Source organism: Cavia porcellus, unplaced genomic scaffold, assembly GCF_034190915.1.
Source record: "Cavia porcellus strain 051 isolate PalLab524CR breed Dunkin Hartley unplaced genomic scaffold, mCavPor4.1 scaffold_1, whole genome shotgun sequence".
Lineage (NCBI taxonomy): Eukaryota > Metazoa > Chordata > Mammalia > Rodentia > Caviidae > Cavia > Cavia porcellus.
In genome coordinates this window covers 113,743,281-113,762,953 of record NW_026947484.1, presented here as the reverse complement: position 1 = coordinate 113,762,953, position 19,673 = coordinate 113,743,281, and the positions used below count along the sequence as shown (strand labels likewise).

The 19,673-nt window shown below is 34.6% G+C and overlaps 1 protein-coding gene across 1 annotated transcript in view; it reads right to left on the bottom strand.

The window, feature by feature from the left end:
- The window catches only part of Brdt (bromodomain testis associated), a 46,684-nt gene that overhangs the window by 23,155 nt on the left and 3,856 nt on the right, over positions 1 to 19,673 (bottom strand). Inside the window, 8 exon segments of the mRNA XM_063254181.1 lie at positions 68 to 231; positions 1,273 to 1,461; positions 2,048 to 2,176; positions 5,058 to 5,411; positions 6,399 to 6,560; positions 7,088 to 7,222; positions 8,914 to 9,051; positions 11,189 to 11,428. Of these exon segments, the coding sequence (XP_063110251.1) occupies positions 68 to 231; positions 1,273 to 1,461; positions 2,048 to 2,176; positions 5,058 to 5,411; positions 6,399 to 6,560; positions 7,088 to 7,222; positions 8,914 to 9,051; positions 11,189 to 11,377 (1,460 nt within the window). The 5' untranslated portion in view covers positions 11,378 to 11,428.

Genomic DNA, 19,673 nt, shown 5'->3' with positions numbered 1-19,673 from the left:
CTACATTCCAGCCAAATTTATTTTTGATAATGTTATTCTTTACATAAGTCATCTTAAAAATACTTACTTGTTGTTGGACTTTTCCTTTAGTTGAAAATTTTTCCTTGGGTTTTCATCTTTGTTATTAATAGTTTCTCTTTTTTTCCTTCTTTTAGTCTTCTCATTTTTTTTCTTTAGCTTATGGAAAGGTACTTGGGACAAAGCCTGTAGTTGTTGGTGAACAGCTTTAAGCTAAAAAAGAAAAAATAATCTTCACATTTATGGCTTTTAATAATCAAAGACACTAGAAAAAAAATTAAAGCATTCTAAAGTCTAGAGTATTTGTTGTGAATTTCATTTATTTTCTTTAAGTGTTTATTTCGCTTCACAAATTCATTGTTTTGAAAAGTGTACATTAAACTTCAAACACTATATAATGTGTTCCACCTATAAATTTAAGCATCTAAAGCAGACTAAAGTCATCTAAAGAGGACTAGGAGTATGGTTCAATGGTAAAGAGCAGCCCAGCAAATGAGAGGCCTTAGTTTGATTCCTAGCACTACAAAAATAAGAAAAATAAATAAAAATAGACAATTTAAGATTGCTTGGAAATGTGAATTCACAATTTAAGCTTAAATTGTTTAATCACGAACTTTTCAAGTCTAAGCTTAGAGAAAGCTAACATTTTATCACAAACATAGCAAATTAAGTAAATGTCATCCAAACACAACAAATTAAATAAGATGTCATCCATGACACATCTCAGATTATGTCATAAATCATTTCGGTATGAATCAACCATTTGTTGTGACTAGGAATATAAACAACAGAATTATATTTAAAAACAGAAATAATTTTACAAGTATATAGACATTTGAGTTGGCAAAATATGAAATAACAAAATATGAAATAAGTAAATAAATTTGCATTTGCTAAGTGGTCTAAATATAGCAGTCTTAAATATATAAGACGGTATAGCATTTGTTTAGCATGTATGAAGTCCTGGGTTTGATCTACACAATTATACACACTCAAAAAAGTTTTGTATAAGGGCACATAATTGTAATCCTAGCTACTTAGGAGACAAGGCAGAAGGTTTGAAAGTTGAAGACCAGCCTGGGTAACAGAGAGAGATCTTGTCTCAACATATAAAAGGGCTGGGAACGTAGCTCAGTGCTCCCTAGGATTAATCCCCCGTACCAATCAATAAGCAAATGAAAAGCTTACAAGAATTTTATAATAGATCAGCTTGTAGAAATAAGATCAAAATCTGTATTGATAATAATCAACTACCTGCTCCTGAAGCTTTGCAAGACGCTTAACTTGTTCATCTTCAGAATCATCTGAAGAGTTATCTTCAGAGGAAGCTTCACCACTGCTTTCTTTACTAAGGGTTTTTGTAGTGCCTGTTGTGATGTTACATACAGGAGTGCTCTCAATAGGTTCATCAGGAATTTTGGCAAAATGCATTTCAAAAACATCCTATGGTGGAAAATTAGACTATTAAAGTATTCTGCATTTCTGATTTAATGCTTAATAACACCTTTTCACACGGAATTTTATTATCATATTTTGATCAAAAATTTTAAAAGACATACCAAGGTCACACAATTCTTTGCCTGTCAACTTTTCGTCATTTTCCCAAACAAGACAGTCCCGAGTTGTAAAGGGGAAATCCTTTTAAGAATCTTGTATTTGGTGCATTATTATCTTCCACTGACTAAGACTCTCATGCCCTTGGACCTTCTTTTGAGTGGGACCTTTTGTAATGAACCCCATCTCAAATAGCTACAGCCCTCTCTCCACACTATTCCTCATTTCTTCAGGATCATGAATAGCTTCACTAAAAGATTTGCTACTAACAGATAAAATAACTCAAAAGACAAGCCTACAGAGTTTTAAAAATATAGTTTATAAATTTTTCTGTACTATTTAGAAGCGTATTCTTTATCTCTTAAATTATATTTCTAAAAATTTTCAACTATGTTCAGAGGAAAAGTACATTTTTCCTAAATTTCTCATATATTTCATGAGTAAGTTTTTCATGTTTTCATAAATGAAAACTCACCTGAAGCATTCTAGCCATTGCCACTACTTCATTATCTGGAGAATTGTATTTGTAGCAATTCATGAACATTAATCTTACATCTGCAGCAAATTCATATGCATCCTTATATTCTTGGTTGTCCATTTTTTTCTAAATTAAGGAAAAATTACAGGATTCACAAACAATATAGTTTAAGTCAACAACTAAGCATCCCTCTTTTAAGTGTTTATATTATGAAAAGATTCAGAAATACAGGAGAATGCAGAAAAGAAAGACAAAAACAGTTACCCACTATATTTGACAAATGTTAAAATTATACTGTTACACATTTTGTAGGAGCTGAAAAAAATCCAATAAATTTTGGCAAGCAGAGATAAAGAAAAGAATTCCAAGCAAAGAAAAGGATAAGAATAAAATCAGAAAGGCAGAAAAACAGTGTCATCAGATGGTCTTGAGTAGGCAAGTTTAATAGTAAGAAAGCAATAAAAGAATAATCTCCTTAAGCCAATCTTGATCATCTGAATGAAAGATTTATATTAAAATCTTCTGAGAATAAAAAAATATTAAAATAGAAGGCTAATATGAGTGTGGATTATATTTTTAGATGGTTGCACATAAGATAGAAGAGTAAAAGGTAAAGCAGCCATTAAAAGAAAAACTAGCAAAAAAATCCTACAGACAACTAGACTAAATGTATACATTAATGGAAAATTCACAAACAAATATGAAAGGCCAATAAACAAATGAAATATAATAGTCCTCATTGGAAAGTAAGGAAGTATAAAACTGAAACATGAAACATAATCTTCTACCAGTCAGATTACTGGCAATTGACATACTCCAGAGAATTAAGGTCATTGTCTTCTAGTTACTGGAATCCTGCAATAGCCTCCTAACCCGTCTGTAAACTGATGCTAGAAAACAACCATTATAAAAATTAAATATGAGGAGATAACTTCCATGTTTAACGGCAGCTGTTGGCTTCTTTCCATTAGTCTTTCTTGGAAGCCGTATTTCCTGCTAGTCTCATCTTGGCCCAGATTTCCTTCATATTCCCCATGCATTTCAAATACAGTATTTTGAATATTTTCTTCATCTCATGGCCATTCTATAAATTGTCTCCCCTGCCTAGAATATTCAGTAACTTATTAAAGTCCTATTTATCATTTAAGAATTGGTGCAGGTTTACTTAAGTCAGATAATGCTTCATGGCCTCTGAATCTGAGTTAATATTCAGGAAAAATTAGAAAAGTACTCTTTTGAAGACATGATGGTTAAACATATTTTCAGAACTTAAAAGACATGGTTTTAACACTGAAAATGTTAATCTCCAGTTAAGATAAATAAAATGAAATATACAACAAGAGAGAAAGGAAAGCAGGTAACAGGAACAGATGCTAGAATGTCTTCCAACTGCTGAGGTAAAATAACTGTTATTTTAGAATTACCTAATAATCACTCGAGGATAAGGGCAAATAATTACTTGAGAATAAGGATGAGTATAGATACTCAGGCACAGGGCACACATTGGTAATCCTAGCTACTCAATGCTGAAGGAGGATCACAAGTTTGGGGGAGCCTGGACAACTTGTTAATATCTTGTCTCAAAATGAAACTGTTTTTAAAAAGGCTGGGGATATAGTTCAGTGTAGAGATCTTGCCTAACGTGCAAGGCTCTAGGTTCAACGCCCAATATGGCAAAAAAAAAAAAAAAAAAAAAGTAACAATAGATTCAGACATGTTAGTAAACATTAATGTGGCTGATTAAAAAGGAAGTAAAATTATGTTTAAATGAAAAATCAAACATCTAAACAAAAATTAAAGAACAGAGTATAAAGAGTAGTTATTTGGGAGGATGACTGAGATACTGAATAATTCTGAAGATCCTACATAGTTCTATCCTTTTAAGTAGTTAACCATAAAATTAATATACATAACACACTGTAGATAAAATTTTTCAATGATTTAAAACTTCGAGCCAGATATGGAGGCACATGCCTATAATCCCAGAACTTGGGAGGCTGAGGCAAAAGGATCACTGCAAGTTCAAGAACATCCTGACTACTTTGTGAATTCAAGGCCAATCTGAACTACACAGTAAGACCCTATTTCAAAATAATAACAATCAAAACAAAACAAATTTTAAAAATTTCCAAATCAACAATTAAGAAAGTTTACCAATGCAGGAGAAGATATCCTCCCAAAAAAGGAACAGTAAGGAAGTCATAAACTGCATAAATGTCTCACCAAAAATAACTTTTAAAAACCTAGAATCATGCAATTATTAAAAAAAGCATTCTTAAAGAAGGTGGGTGTGGTACTACATTCCTATAATCCCAGCTACTTCAGAAACTGAGACAGGAGAATCACAAGGCTAGCCTGGGAAACTTAGTGAGATCCTGTCTGAAAATAAAAATTACAAAATGTGCTAGGGGTGTAGTTCAGTGATGAAGCAGTACAGGGCCCTGCATTTAATCTCAGTACAAAAAATGAAAAACAATCTTGAAGAAGGCAAAACAGGAAAATGTCCATTATAAGGGAATTAAAATTCAGGGTACAGATGATATTACATACTATAATCCAAATATTATGATAAAGGAGAATGGATGTGTTCATACGACAATCATTGTTCCAATAATTTGCTTCAGATGGTATGTTCTGGTGATTCAGGTTTTCTTTATCTTTTTCTGAGTTTTGCATGATACATTTCTTTCTCTTTTTGAGACAAATTGTAGCCATGTTGCCCAGGCTGACATCAAACTTCTGGGCTCAAGTGATCCTCTTGTCTAGCCTCAGAAGCTGGGGTTATAGGCATGAACCACCATGTCCAGCTGGATGAACTTTTATATCAAGAAAAGAAGTCAGCTGGACAGGATGGTGCATACCTAAAAGCCCAGTACTTGGGAGGCTGAAGCAGAGGCCTGAGATTTTAAGGCCAGCCTGGGCTACACAGCAAGAACTTGTATCTAAAAATATAAAACAAAACAATTACCAAGAAAAAGAAAAAAAGTTCTAGTAAGGCAATACTTACCTTAATAGTTCCAAGATCCATTGGATTTTTGACAATGTCATAGTAGTTATGTAATCCCAGAGCATTAACATCAACAGGATTATAAAAGGGCCATGCATATGAAAAATGTTTCTTGGAAAGCATTTCTTTAAGAATTTCATTGCAGTGTTTTAGTTGTTCAGTTACTTTGATCCTCTTTCCCATTTTACAGTGCTGCTGAGAATCCGGCAAAACATTTTTCAATTCATTTTCTTTTACTGGTGGCATTCTGGCTTGTTTTTTTTCCACAGGTGGTGTAGAAGATTCATTATTTCCTTTAACTACAGAGGTTGTAGGAGTTGTTGTATCTGCTTTTCTCTTCACACCTCTGGTAGCCTAAAGTGAAACAATTCAACAATAAAAAGCAATAGTTCAACAAAAGCTATACTTAAGGAGATATTCATCAATTACAGCTGGATATGGTGATGCACCATGTGATCCAGCAGCCTGGAGGCTCAGGAAGGAGGATCACTATGAGTTTAAGGCCAGTCTTTAACCACAAAACAAGACCCTGTCTCAAAAATCAAAACAAAAAATGAAAGAAAAAGGCAATATAGATAACTTAGACATACTGTTGTCAATTCATGTGTTAAATCTTAAAGACTAATTTCTTTTTATAGACAAAATAAACAGCTCTAATAATTACTTCCCACATTCCAAAAAAATTATCTTGTAAAAAGTCTTAAGACAATAAAGGACAGAAATCAAAGTCATGGTAAACAAAAGATTTGTAAATATTTGAAATAAACTAGGGCACATTTTTTTTTTTTTTTTTTTTTTTTTTTGTCTTTTTCCTCTTTATCGGTACCAGGGATCGGACTCACGACTGCCTGCTTGCAAGGCAGGCACTTATGCCACTGAGCTAAATCTCCAGCCCCAGAGTACACATTTTTAAACAAACTATATGAGTAGACAACTTTTGATTTTAATACTATCAAGATATTAAAAGTTTAAATTCTACCAAAGAAATCTCTAAACTTTGGTTAGCATTCTAGGATACTGTTCATAAGACACAAAGGCAGAAATAGTATGGCAAAATTCTTGTATGCTGAAGACCAATTTTAATATCAACTTAAACAAAGTACAAGCCAGGCACAGTGGGTTCATGCCTGTAGATCCCAGTATTTTGGGAGGCTGTGGCAAGAGGACTGCAATTTTGAGCCCAGTCTGGGCCATTTTAGTGACTTAGTGAGGTCCTGTTCTAAAAAACAGAGGACTGTACTTACAGCCCCAAAACAAAACAAAGAACCCAAAAGAAAGTACCATCATACTGGGAAATAAAAATATTTTAAGAACTAATCATTTAAAAACTAATAAACTTACCTGGACCACAGTTTGTGAGCTAGAGTAGAGCTGAGCTCCTTGTGCCATGTTTAAAGGAAAGATGGATTTCTCAGAAAGTACAGAGGAAATCTCTTGCTGCTTAAATAAAATTTCTGTTGCTTTGGGGGAGGGTTTTCCTTTAACAGAAGAAACTGATGCATTCTGTTGAATGCCTAGTAAAATATGAATAAAGTCAAATTGAGTATGTATAAAAGACCATTCTTTTTTACGTTCTAATTTAATTCTGGTTTTTAGCAAAATAGCGATTTATGTAAGTACTTTTTCGGAATATAACTAAACATTTCATTCTTAGCTACAGAATCTATTGGCAATGAGGGCCTCATCAGTATAGTACATAGTTACAAACTATACTGGAAATAGTAGTAGTAGCAAGTATGATTTATTGGATGCCTAGTTGATGAGTATCACTATGCAACAGGAAGCCTGGCTTTAATCCCATTATCAATGCAATCTTCCTTCTTTTTACGTGATAACCATCCTTGTGATTAAGGTTTAGCAGATGAACAGGACACATTGTACCAATATAACAGGATGTAGAAAACTTCAGACATCTGTCTTCTTTGAGTGATTTTATGTTTATATACATGAGAGAGATTGAGCAAGAGAGAAAGAGGGAGGGAGGACATGCGAGGGAGGGGGGAGAGAGATCAGATACAGAGATGACATACATGATTTAACTCTCCTCACTTACCTTTCTTTATTCTTTCTTTGCCCACAACTTGCTCTTCTTGTGGCATCTGAGATAATTTCTGCACAAACAACTTCTCCAGAGCTTGTGCCATGAGAACAACATCATCTCCAGGCTAGAAATATATTAAATATATCAGAGGGATATACAATATGACCACTGCACCAAATTTTTTAAAAATTCAGGCTAACTTACAGAAATCAGTGATACAGTACTCCTATATGTTAGTTATTTCTTCTAAATTGAGTTATGAAAATAGTGAACGTTAAATTCTAACATCCTACCTCTTCAACTTCTAAAAAGGACCCAAATGCCTAAGTACTAGAAGTATAATCCAACCAATCCTACTAATACAAATCAAAATCTCTACTCAACAGGTTAAAACAATATATATTTATTACTGGATGAAGTACTTCATTGTTTGACTGGAAGCAACTATTACTTTCTTTGTTAACACTGTCGTGCTGACTCAAATTTAAAAATCTTAACTATCAGGTTAGTTAGAAGTCTTATGCTTTATTTTACTGCTGAGAAAAAAATAATTTAAAAAGCAACAATCTAAAGCAAAAACATTTATTTCTAAGTTACATAGCTAAGGAAAACTACTGAATTTTGTTTTAAAGTGTCAAAGATATAAGAACACTTTAGAATTGCTTTTAAAATAAGATAAAGCTGAATGGCATTGATAATTATTGATACTTGTTTTTAAAACACATCAGTTAACAGTTTTAAATATTTTATACAAACAAGGTAGCATTGATAGTAACCTTGGGAACCAAATCAAAATTTATTATATTTCAGTATCACTAGTGAGTGATTTTGTATAAACTAAATGCCAAATATTTAGATTTCTCATATCTAAATGGAAAGTCTTAAAATATTTAGGTGCCATGAAACAGATCAAAAAGAGTATGACACAGTGGAAAGTACGAATACTGAATGGAAAGAAAACTAAGTACATAAATCCAATTTCACAGATAAGAACAAATGTGAAGACTAAGTACGAAATGTCCACATACGAGGCACAGCTGTAACATGCTTAAATTTAAAAAATCTTTATGACAGTAAAAGACATAAAAGATATACTACCATAAAGCCCTCCTCACTTAGAACACATTAAATCCACCTCACTTATGTAATCATTCTTGTCACTTTCTGAAGCAGCTCTAGCTGTCCTCTTTTGTAAGTATCATTAGCTGTGCTGTCAGGGATACATCTATGTCCTGAACTGATTCACAACATTTACCTTTCATGGTTATTTTGACTGTAGGGAAGAGTCAGAAGTTGCACAGAGCCAGATCCAGTGAGTAAAGTGGGCCGAGGACATGTAAATGTTTTTAGGAGCCTGCTTTCCTGTTGTATGGCACTTGGCAGGGGCACTCACCGTATTTTTGATCAGACCTTGTAGAAACACAACTCACAAAGACTTCCACAGCTGTTTCACATTGTGGCAAGAACAATGGGATAAGGGTATTTGAAACTGAGGGGGAATATTTTGAGGAGGACTAATGGAAATGTGTCTTAAAGAATATGTCTGTTTGGGCATGGCAGTGTATGCCTATAATCCCAGAACTCAGAAGGCTAAAGCAGAAGGCTAAAGATTATAAGTTCAAAGCTAGCGTTCACTATACAGTGAGTTTAAAGCCAGCCTGAACAACACGCTAGAAACCAGTGACAAAATTATCCTTAAATAAATGTAAAGTAGTCCAAATCAAAACTTGAATTTTGAAATAAGTACACTTACTTATACATATCTGTCTTTTATGTAAAAGCAATGGATTAGTAGTATAATAGGGGCTTACATACCTTATTGTACAAATAACAATTTGAGAACATTACATTGAAGTCTTCTATACATTCCGAAGCCTTCACGTAGTATTTATTCTCCAATCGTTTCTTAATTGTATTCAAATCCATTGGGTTTTTAATAATGGTATAATAATCCTATGGATTTGAAGAAATTGTAAGTGTTAATAAGAATGAATTCACAAGTATTAGTGCACAGAGAAATTTTATAAACTATACATCTGTAACTCAACAGTGTGATACTGATTACCTTTAAAAACCTACAATGTGGAAATCAGTATGTAAAGTCCTCAAAAAACCAGGACAATAGGTCCCATTTGACCCAGTTACTGCCCTTCTTGGTGTCATCTCAAAAGAATTAAAAGCATCATTTAAGCAGTGATACATGCCTACCTTTGTTTATAGCAGCAGAGTTTGTAATAGCTAATCATAGCTATTACATAGTTTGTAATAGCTAAATCATAGGAACAGCCCAATCATCAACCAATGAATGAATATATAAAGAACATGTGCGCTTTTTAAAAAAATACAATACTATTCTTCCATAAAAAAGGAAAACTTGAGACACTTATAGGCAAAGGATGCACCTTGAGATGATACTCTTAAGTGCAATATATCAGGTACATATGTTTAAATACTGCATTGTTTTCTGGTGTAAGAAACTGAAATAAAGGCCAAAATGTACAATACATATTGTAAAATAGGAAGAAAATGTTTCAGTGGGAAGGAAAACTAGGTAGGGGAAGAGGAAAAAGAAGGGAGGAAAAATTAAAAAATGAGAAAAAAGGAAAAAATGTAAACAAAGCTTTTGTAAATAAGAGGAAAAGGATTTGAAGGGAGGGTAGGAGAATGGGGAAAAAGATAGAATTGAATTTTTATCACACACAGATAAAAATTCCCTACGATGAATGTTATCATATTTATCTAAAGTATACCAATAATAAAAAAAGAAGTTCCATTTGACTCATTTACAATTCTCCTAGCAGTATTCTTGAAAGAATTAAAGACATCTTCTTTTAATCAAAAGAATTAAAGGGGCTAAGGATTTAGCACAGCAGTTCAAGTGCTTGCCTGATAAGTGCAAGGTTATGCGTTCAATCCCTGGTACAAAAAAAAAAAAAGAAAGACTGGGTATGTTGGCACATGATTATAATTCCAGCATTGGGGAGGCTGAGGCAGAAGGACCCCCATGAGTTCAAGGCTAGCCTGGCTACATGAGTTCAAGACAGTCTGAAATATACAAAATACAAAAAACAAACATAAGAATTAATGACAATCTTACTACAGTGATATAGTGGGCCACTAAAGAATAAAAGAGATCTTCTTTTAAACAAAAGAATTAAAAATTGAATGTGGTGGGTTATGCCTATAATGCTATCACTAAGGAGGCTGAGGCAGGACTGCCACAAGTTCAAGGCCAGCCTGGCCTGTATAATGAGTTCAGGACCAGCCTGAACTACACAGCAAGACCTTGTCTCAAAAAAAAAAACAAAACCACACATACAAAAAAATTAAAGATATCTTACTAGAGTGATACATGCATACTCATGTTTAAACATGAGATGGTACAAAACAAGATGATAGACTTCCAGAGATGGGAAAGGAATCACAGGGAAGAGGGAAGGAAAGCGGAAGGTAAAGGAATAAAAAATGACCAAGATATGCTACATGCATACAGCAATGCCCAAAAAGAGTATAACTATTGTGTTGCACACATACATGAACAAGGAGGAAGAGAGTGGCAGGGGGAGAAGAGGGGCAGGATCAGGGACTGTGGTAGTCACTCCAGTGTTAAAATGCTGAGTGGGGAGAGATCTATCTATGCCAAACAGATGTTAGACACAAGGTCAGTGACCCAAAAAGAGTGCTGATTTCTCTGATACTTAAAAATGCAGAGTAACACTGAATTTGAGTTTAGATGTCAATTCTGTAGTCCCTGAATATATCCAGGTGAATGAACAAAACCTCCAAGATGCTCACTATACTCAGAGTCAGATGAAGCCATAAATGAGCTCCCTGCCACACTGAGATGATACTTACTGAAACGGAACACACTGTTCCAAAACCAGAAGAGGAAGTTGCACAGCAGAAAAAAGTATCACAGAAGAAAATGAATAAAAACATTAGACTAAGTTTAGCATTTTATATATATGTATATATATGATCATATATATATATATGATATATATGTGTTATATATATGATGTTAGAGGCTGGTTACGAAGATTTATAGGATTCTTCTTTTTAAATTAACATAATTATAAGACATACTTACAGGTAAATTCAGTTTCACAGCATCCACAGGCTGTTGAAAAGGCCAGGAAAAGCCATGTTTCCATAACGCCTTCAGGACAACTTTTTGTAGATACTGCAGTTGATTTGTCAGCCGCCCATTTTTCTTAGTATTGATGTATTCTGGTGGAGGCGGGTTAACAATAGCTGTTTGTCGACTTGGCAGGGACATTCCTGACTGCTTCAAATCTGGATGCTCTAGTGCTCTCTACAAGTATATGCTCTGAAAAAGGAAACATGAGTACCTCAGAAACACTTTAAACATTTTTTTGTTTTTGTTTTTCTGGTATTTGGGATTGAACCCACACAGCATTGAGCAATATTCCCAGCCATTTTTATGTGTCTGGTTTGAGACAGGGTCTCACCATGTTACCTTGACTGAACTGGAACTAGTGATCCTCCTGCCTTACCCCCCACCCCGGGTAGCTGTGATGACAGCTGTGATGTGTGGTGCATCACTCCATGGCTAGCTAGACCAAAAATGGTTTTCATAGGAACTGAAAAGATTTATTTCAGAGAAAATGATATTGTACTTATTTATATTTTTTATGACACTGTATTTAAAACACACTTAAGATAGAAAAAATCCAAAAACAACAAATTAAATTCTAAACAAATACCAACCTTTTTCTAACTTAATATAAATTGTTTCATTTATATGTACTTCTAAGTCTAAGGTGGTTTAAATTATTTCAATATTTCACAGAATTTCTCTCTGCCTTTCAAATATAAAACTGAGATTTTAGCAGGAAAGTCTATAAATTCCGGTTAAAGAAACAGCAAGGAATGTTAAACATATTATTAGCATATAAGTATCCTATAACTGTTAATTTAGTGAAAATAAAAAAGTAAAGGGTTTTCTGGCTAATTTTTATTTTCTTTTTCTTTTTCCTAATTTAAATAAAATGTAAAAAAAATTATTCAGCTAGGGATAGTGGCACATCCTTGTGATCCCAGCTACTACAGTCTAGACAACTTAAGATTCTGTGCCTCAAAAAATAGGAAGGGTTAGGACAGTGGTTGAATCTATGGCACACATACAACAGTGGGCTGTTTTTTATCATTGAAAGTTCCAAAAGGGTTGCCATCACTAGTCTAGGATGTAGCTCACTGGTCATGTGGAGTCCCTAGGTTCAGTCCACAGTACCAAAATACATGCATAAACACACACACACAAACATTTCATAGGGACTTCGAGGGTAGCCCTGTGGCAAAGTGCGTGCTTAGCATACGCAAGATCGTAGGTTTAAGTCTCAACACCAAATGATAATAATAGTAAAAATATTAAAGAAAGTAAAATTAAAAACTCATTAGGGGAGGGAGAAGGAGAGAAAGGAGAAAGAAGGAGGGAAGAAGGGGAGGAGGCAGGAGAATGAATCAGTTATAAGCATTCTAACTAATAAATTTGTTTAAGGTGACACTCTAGATAGGTTTCAAAGAAGGAAAAATAGCAGGCAGAGAAGCCTTTAGGTGGGAACAGGCTTGCTATGCTATGCTTAACAAAGAATGGAGACCAGCAGAGCACAGAAAAGGGGAGAGTAGTTTGTTTGGTGGTGTATTTTGAGACAAGATCTCATAACGAAGGAAGAGTAGTATTAAAAAAAATCAGACAGAGGCTAGATTACATAGACTTCTTGGCAATAGAACTTAAAAGTTTATTCTCTAAATATAGGCCAAGAATAGACTGACGAGAGCAGGACTAAAACTGACAGGCCATTAAAGGGCTTCTGAACTAGTCTAGCTAACAAAGAAATCGTCAGCTGATCTGATTTTAGCCTCTATCATCCTTTCTCTTCCCCCCAAATATCTCTTTATCAAATAATGACACTATTACTTAAGACAAAACCCTAGACATCTTGTCTTTCCTTCAAGCCTCCTCCCAACCACTCACTCGTCAATCTCTTGTCAAATGCTTTTATTCCTTCTCTAAAATTAATCTCAAATTTCCATTACTTTCCCCACTGTAACCCTCATTCCAGTATATATCATCTCTCACAACTAGCATCAAAACTAGCTTAGGGCCTCCAGAAAGGATCTGGGTCATTGTTCCTTCAATCTCATCTATTTTCTCATTACTTCATAAAAATTTTACTTCTTTTCCACAATGATCTTCTTTCTTTTTTCCCTGTTATTTCATTAATTATTCCTTTACTGCCACTGTTATATGTTTCTTTCTTATAAGATTTAGGAAGGCCTTGGGGCTGGAGATTTAGTTCAGCGGCATAAGCGCCTGCCTTGCAAGCAGGCAGTCATGAGTTCGATCCCTGGTACCGATAAAAAGGAAAAAGACAAAAAAAAAAAAAAAAAAAAAAAAAAAAAAAAAAAAAAAAAAAAGATTTAGGAAGGCCTTCCTCTAAGCTCATTTAATATAGCTGCATTTATATCCAACATAAAAGGCCTATCCAATGCATTTAGAGTTAAAAAAAAAATCCAAATTGGAAAGGACAGTGTTATCTTTTGATGATACAATACGTATTTTTAAAACTTTGATTGAAAGCTACTAAAAAAACTTTTAGGACCAATGAATGAATTCAATAAAGTTATAGGATACAAAAATAAACATTAAAAAATCAGTTCCATTTCTATCCATAAAACCAAACTATCTAAAAAGTATGTCTGGGAAATAGCTTAAATAGTAGAGCACTTATCTAGCACACATGGGGCCTTGGGTTTGATCCTTAATACACAAAAAATATAACGAAGTAAAATGCTTTCAAATAAACTTAACCAAGGAAGTTAAAGATCTGTGCACTGAAATCTGTAAGACACTGATGAAGCAAACTGAAGAAAACCCAAGGATACCCATGGTCACAGACTGAATGAATTCATACTGTGAAAATGTCTGTAATACCCAAAGTGAGCTGCAAATTCAATAAAATCTATCAAAATTCCAATGGCACTTAACAGGGAAATAGAAAAAAAATCCTCAAACCCATAGAGATATGAAAATGATCTGGTAATCACTTTTTGTGGTACTGGGGATCAAACCCAGGGGAACTTTACCACTGAGTACATCCCTCTTCTGTTTTTCACTTTGAGACAAGATCTCACTAAATTGCCCAGGCTGTCTTCAAATTTGCCCATAATCCTGCCTTAGTCTCTCACAGTGCTGGGATTACAGGCATCAAAAACAGCTACCGAAACAATCTTAAAAACAAAACTGGAACCAGGCAGGGTGGCACACCCCTGTAATTTCAGCACTTTGGGAGGCTTAGCCAGGAGGATTACCTCCAGTAAAAGGGCAGCCTAGAATATACCATAAGACCCTGTCTCAAATAAACCAAATCCAAACCAACTAACCCAACCCAAAGCTAGAAGCATCACATCCTCTCCCTTGCTCTCAAACTACATTACCAGGTTATATTAATCAAAACTGCCTAACACTAGCATAAAAACAGAAATGGACCAATAGAACACAATATAGAATCCAGAAGTAAACATATGCATGTAAGGTCAACTAATCTTTGATAAAAATAAACAGTGCGGAAAAGAAAGTCTCTTCAGTAAATGGTGCTAGAAAAAATAGGAAATCCATATGTAAGAGGGAAACTGAACTTTTTTTACACCATAAATAAAAAAATTAACTCTAAATGAAATACTCATATATAAATTCAAAAATGAATTAATTACTTGAATGTAAGCTCTAAAATGGTAAAACTTATTAAAAATAGGAAAAAAATTCCTTAACATGGGCCTTAGTGTTAATTACGCCATAGGGATTGGAGATGTGGCTCAGTCACAGAGCATTTGCTTTGTATGCACAAGGCCCTGGGTTCAACTCCTAGCACTGCACACATACACCATAAGCACAAAGGTAAAAATAAATAAATGATGCTATATAAAACTAAAAGGCTTCTATATAGCAAAGGAAGAAATCAACAAAATGAAACCTATAGAATGAAATATATTTTTCAAGACATATATCTGATAAGGGGCTAATATCTAAAATGTATAATAAACAATAGAAAAAAATAAAAATTAGGCAAAGGACCTGAATACTTATGTTTTCAAAGGCATACAAAAGCACAAGTATATAAAATGGTGCTTAGCATTACTAATCATCAAAGATGCAAATAACAAAGAGCTATCACCTCACACCTGATTAGGATGACTTATCAAAAGACAAGATAAGCTGGGCATGGTGGCACACCTCTGTAATCCCAGCACTCAGGAGGCTGAGGCAGGAGAATCATTGTGAGTTCCAGGTCATCCTGGGCTACAAAGTTAAACACCAGCCTGAACTACAGAGTGAAATTTTGTCTCCAAAAGACAGTGGTGGTGGGAGGGAGGACAAGATAGGATGTTATTGGAGAAAATATGAAGAAAAGGCAACCCATGTACACTGTTGAAGGGACTGTAAATGGCACGACTATTACAGAAAACACCACAGAAGTGGCTCCAAAAACTACTCTATAGCAATCTCATTTCTGTAGATTATATGTATATGAATATTTATGTATAAATGAAATGAAGTATCTCAAGATGTTGACAAACCATATTCATTGTAGAATTATTCACAATAGCCAGTTCCCAGAAGAGGGAAAAACTTTCCAATTCCAGCAACAGAGATGAACCTGCAGGGCACTGTGTTAAGTTAAATAAGCCAAGCACATAAAAACAAATACTGCATGATCTCACATGTGGAATCTAGATAAGTCATAAAAACAGGAGCCAGGCTTGGGATGTAGCTCAGTTGTAGGGCACATGCTAAGCATGCACAAGGCCCTGGATTCAAACTCAGCACCACAAAGCACACACACAAACAACAAAAAGAGGGAGTAGAATGCTGGTGGCCAGGGGCTGGGAGGCAAGAGAAAAAGAGGAGATACTGATTAAATGATATAATCTTTTATTTATAAGATCTGGGAATCTAATGTATCAGGGATAATGAATGTTAATTTAATAGTGATAATTTATTATCACTATCAATGCATACATATTTGAAATCACATTGTACATCATGAATTTGTCGAGTAAATATTTTAGTTAAATGTATTTGTCAAGTAACTACTTTAAAGTAAAAAATACAATGTTTTGTTTTGTCTTTTGTTTTTCTTTTCCACACTTAATTACCTGGAATTAATGTCTGCTGGCATCTTGGTATACAGACCAAGCTCCTTAACCAAGTTCCTCTAACCAGTTCCTTAATTTTTTTCCTAAAAAATATCTTCCCAAATCATGTGTGGTAGGGCACGCTTGTAATCCCAGCACTTGGGAGGCTGAGGCTAAAAGATCACCTCAAGTTGGAGGCCCTTTTGGGCTACGTAGTGAATTTAAGGCCAGACTCAACTGCATTGCAAGACCCTGTCTCAAACAAACAAGCAAATCAACCAATCAAATAAAACTTTCCTGCTATAGTTTTGATCTAGATGTCTCCCCAAAATCTCATGCAGTCATAGATGGGACTTTGTGGAAGTGGATGGATTTATGATGTATGATGCTGGGATCAAGGATGTGATGCTAGAATTAAGGATGTGAGTACTACCTGCCCTAAGGATGGGTAATCATCATAAGACATAAGGGACAGAAAGAGGGTCATTGTTTGATGCTTGCTTTTTGCTTTCTGCCTGCCCTGCTTTGCCATGATCTGTTTCTTGGCTGTGCCACCCTGCCCTGAAACTAGTTGACTATGGACTGAAACCTCTATAACTGTAAGCCAAATAATCCTTTCCTCCTTTGAGTTTCAGATATTTTGTCTCAGCAACAAAACATTTCTCAAACAAAACCTGAACACTTGTTGTTTACTTATTGTATTCATAACTGGTAAACCTTGGAAGTAACCAAGATGTCCTTCTATAGGCAAATGGTTAAACTGTAATATAACCATGTGGAGCAATATTATTCAGCACTGAAAAGAAATGAAATATCACCAGGTGAGATGATGCACATTTGTTTACGTAGCTATTCAGAAGGCTGAGGCAGGAAGATTGCCAAGTTCAAGCCTAGCTTGGGAAACTAGTAAGACCTTATCTCAAAATTTAAACAAGGGATGGGGGATATAGCTCAGCAGCTGAATATCTGCCTAGCATGTGTGAGGTCCTACATTCCAAACCTAGGAGCACACACACACACACACACAAATAATAAAAAATTATCACTCCCATGGAAAGGTAAGGAGAAAACTTTAATTGATATTACTTACTGAAGGAAGACAATGTGAAAAGTCTACAAACTGCATATTCCAACTACATAAAAAAACTATGAGTAGTAGAAAGATTAGCACTTGCCAAGTATTTGAGGAAGAGGAATAAACAGAAACGTTGGGGGGAGGGGACAGCGAAACTATTGTGTATGAAATACATTTGTCAAATCTGTAGAATGCATAACACAAGTGAATGTAATACACACTATGGACTTTGGGGGATATTGGTGTGTCTGTAGGCTCACCATTTGTAACAAATGTACAACTCCAGTGTGGGATGTTGATAGTGGGGGAAGCTGAAAGCTAAACTCTTTAAAAAAAAAAAACTGTAGTGTTTCCTACTACATGATGATTACAGTTTAAAAATTTTTGTACCCAGGCTTTTTTTTTTTTTCTTTCTTTTTTTATCGGTACCAGGGATCGAACTCACGACTGCACACTTGCAAGGCAGGCGCTTATGCCACTGAGCTACATCCCTAGCCCCATACCCAGGCTTTTTTTAACTACTCTTTTAAAAAGTCAAATATACCCATCTGGCTTTGACTTCCAAAATGCTCCCCCCCACCCCACCAAGTCATTAATAACCTCAAACACTTTACATCCCTCACTATCCTTCCACTTATCTTCCCAGGGCTCTTGGTAGTGTTTAATATAGCTAAAAACATGTTACCATTAAGGTATCTATAAAGGGTTTTTACCAAAAGCATGCAATTTAAATGTAATTAACACCTGACACTTAGCTTTCAGGTTTCAGAGACTGGAACTGTATGGTGCAATATGACAGTCTCTAGCCACAAGTAAGTATTAAATTTAAATTAACCAAAATAAAATAGAATAAAATAAAAAACTTGGCCACATGTCAAGTGCTTTTAATAGCCATATGCGGCAAGTGACTATTGTATGGGACAACACAGATATAAATCACTGTCATAATGCCAGAAAGTTCTATGGACTAGCCCTAGAATAAATTAAACGAAACCACAAAGGTATATAGAATATGGAACATTCCCACAAGACAAACAGGTATTTTATTCATTGCAGTACTGGGGACTGAATTCAGGAAACACTGAGCTTTTTTTTTTTTTTTGAGACAATGGTCCAGACTGGGTTTAAACTTCCAATCTTCCCGCCTCAGGCTCCTGTGTGATTGGGTTTACAAGTATGTACAACCATGCTTGGCCACAGTCTTTTTTTATAAGTCAAAGCCACTAAAGAAAATAAGGAGGTACTATTGGAGATTAAGTCACCTAATAAATTCAACTCGTCCTATATCAAATCGCAGATCAGCTATAACTGGCATTTCTGGGACAACCTAGGGAAAGTGAGGTAACTATTCCTTTTGACAGATGTAATAATATGGTGATTGTGTAGGGAAGAACAAAAAAAACACACGTTCAAAAAGTACAGTGTGAATGGTGGTTCTACCTTTAATGTGTTTTAAAAGTCTGAAGAAAGAAACTCACACAGAAAAGCAAAAATGGCAAAATGCTGACAGTTGTTTTATATTTGAAAATTTTTAATAAACTTAAGTTTATTATTATTGATAACGGCTGCAGGATAGACTGAAAATGAACAAAAAGACTTTTGCTAATTGTCATTGGGCAAAAGAGCTAATGTTTTGTTATCTTCTTAGGGTTGAATGCTTGGCATTCCTTAGGGGCCTTTGTTTAAAATGAGATGAAGTTTACTATATAGAAACAAACACTAAGAAATTTTCCTTCTTACAAAGTATTTGTAATTATTCCACCTTATATACAAAGTATTTTAATCTTGTTTATTTTAAAAAATAGCTTGGCTAGACTGGACACAGTGTCACATGCCTATAATCATAGTATACCTAGAGGCAGAGGCAGGAGGATCATAAATTCAAGTCCAGGCTACACAACTTAGCTACTTTAAGAGACCCTGTCTCTTTTTTTATTGTGACTACACATAAAACGTGTTCTTTCTATGTGAAAAGTCCATTGTTTTAAGTGAGTTGTTATTTTATTTTTTTTAAACATTCTTGCCTATGGATATGTTTCTAAAAAGACATCACAGGTGTCTAGCATCAAGAATTGAATGTTATGTAGTAATCCCTAGTTACAATTGCCCAAAGACAATGCTCCATAAAGGATTATGAAAAGACCTAGTTTTCTTTGTTGAAGATTATTGTGAATAGTGTAGTATTCTTTTGTCAACTCACTCCATGGTTCTATGAATAAGTTGCATAAAAATATCACCACCTTTTTGTTTACTCATTAACTCATCACAAAATAACTGGTAAGTCCAAGGATTCTTGGTGCAAAATTTAAGGATTTCTTACAAAAAGGAAAACCCAGAGAAA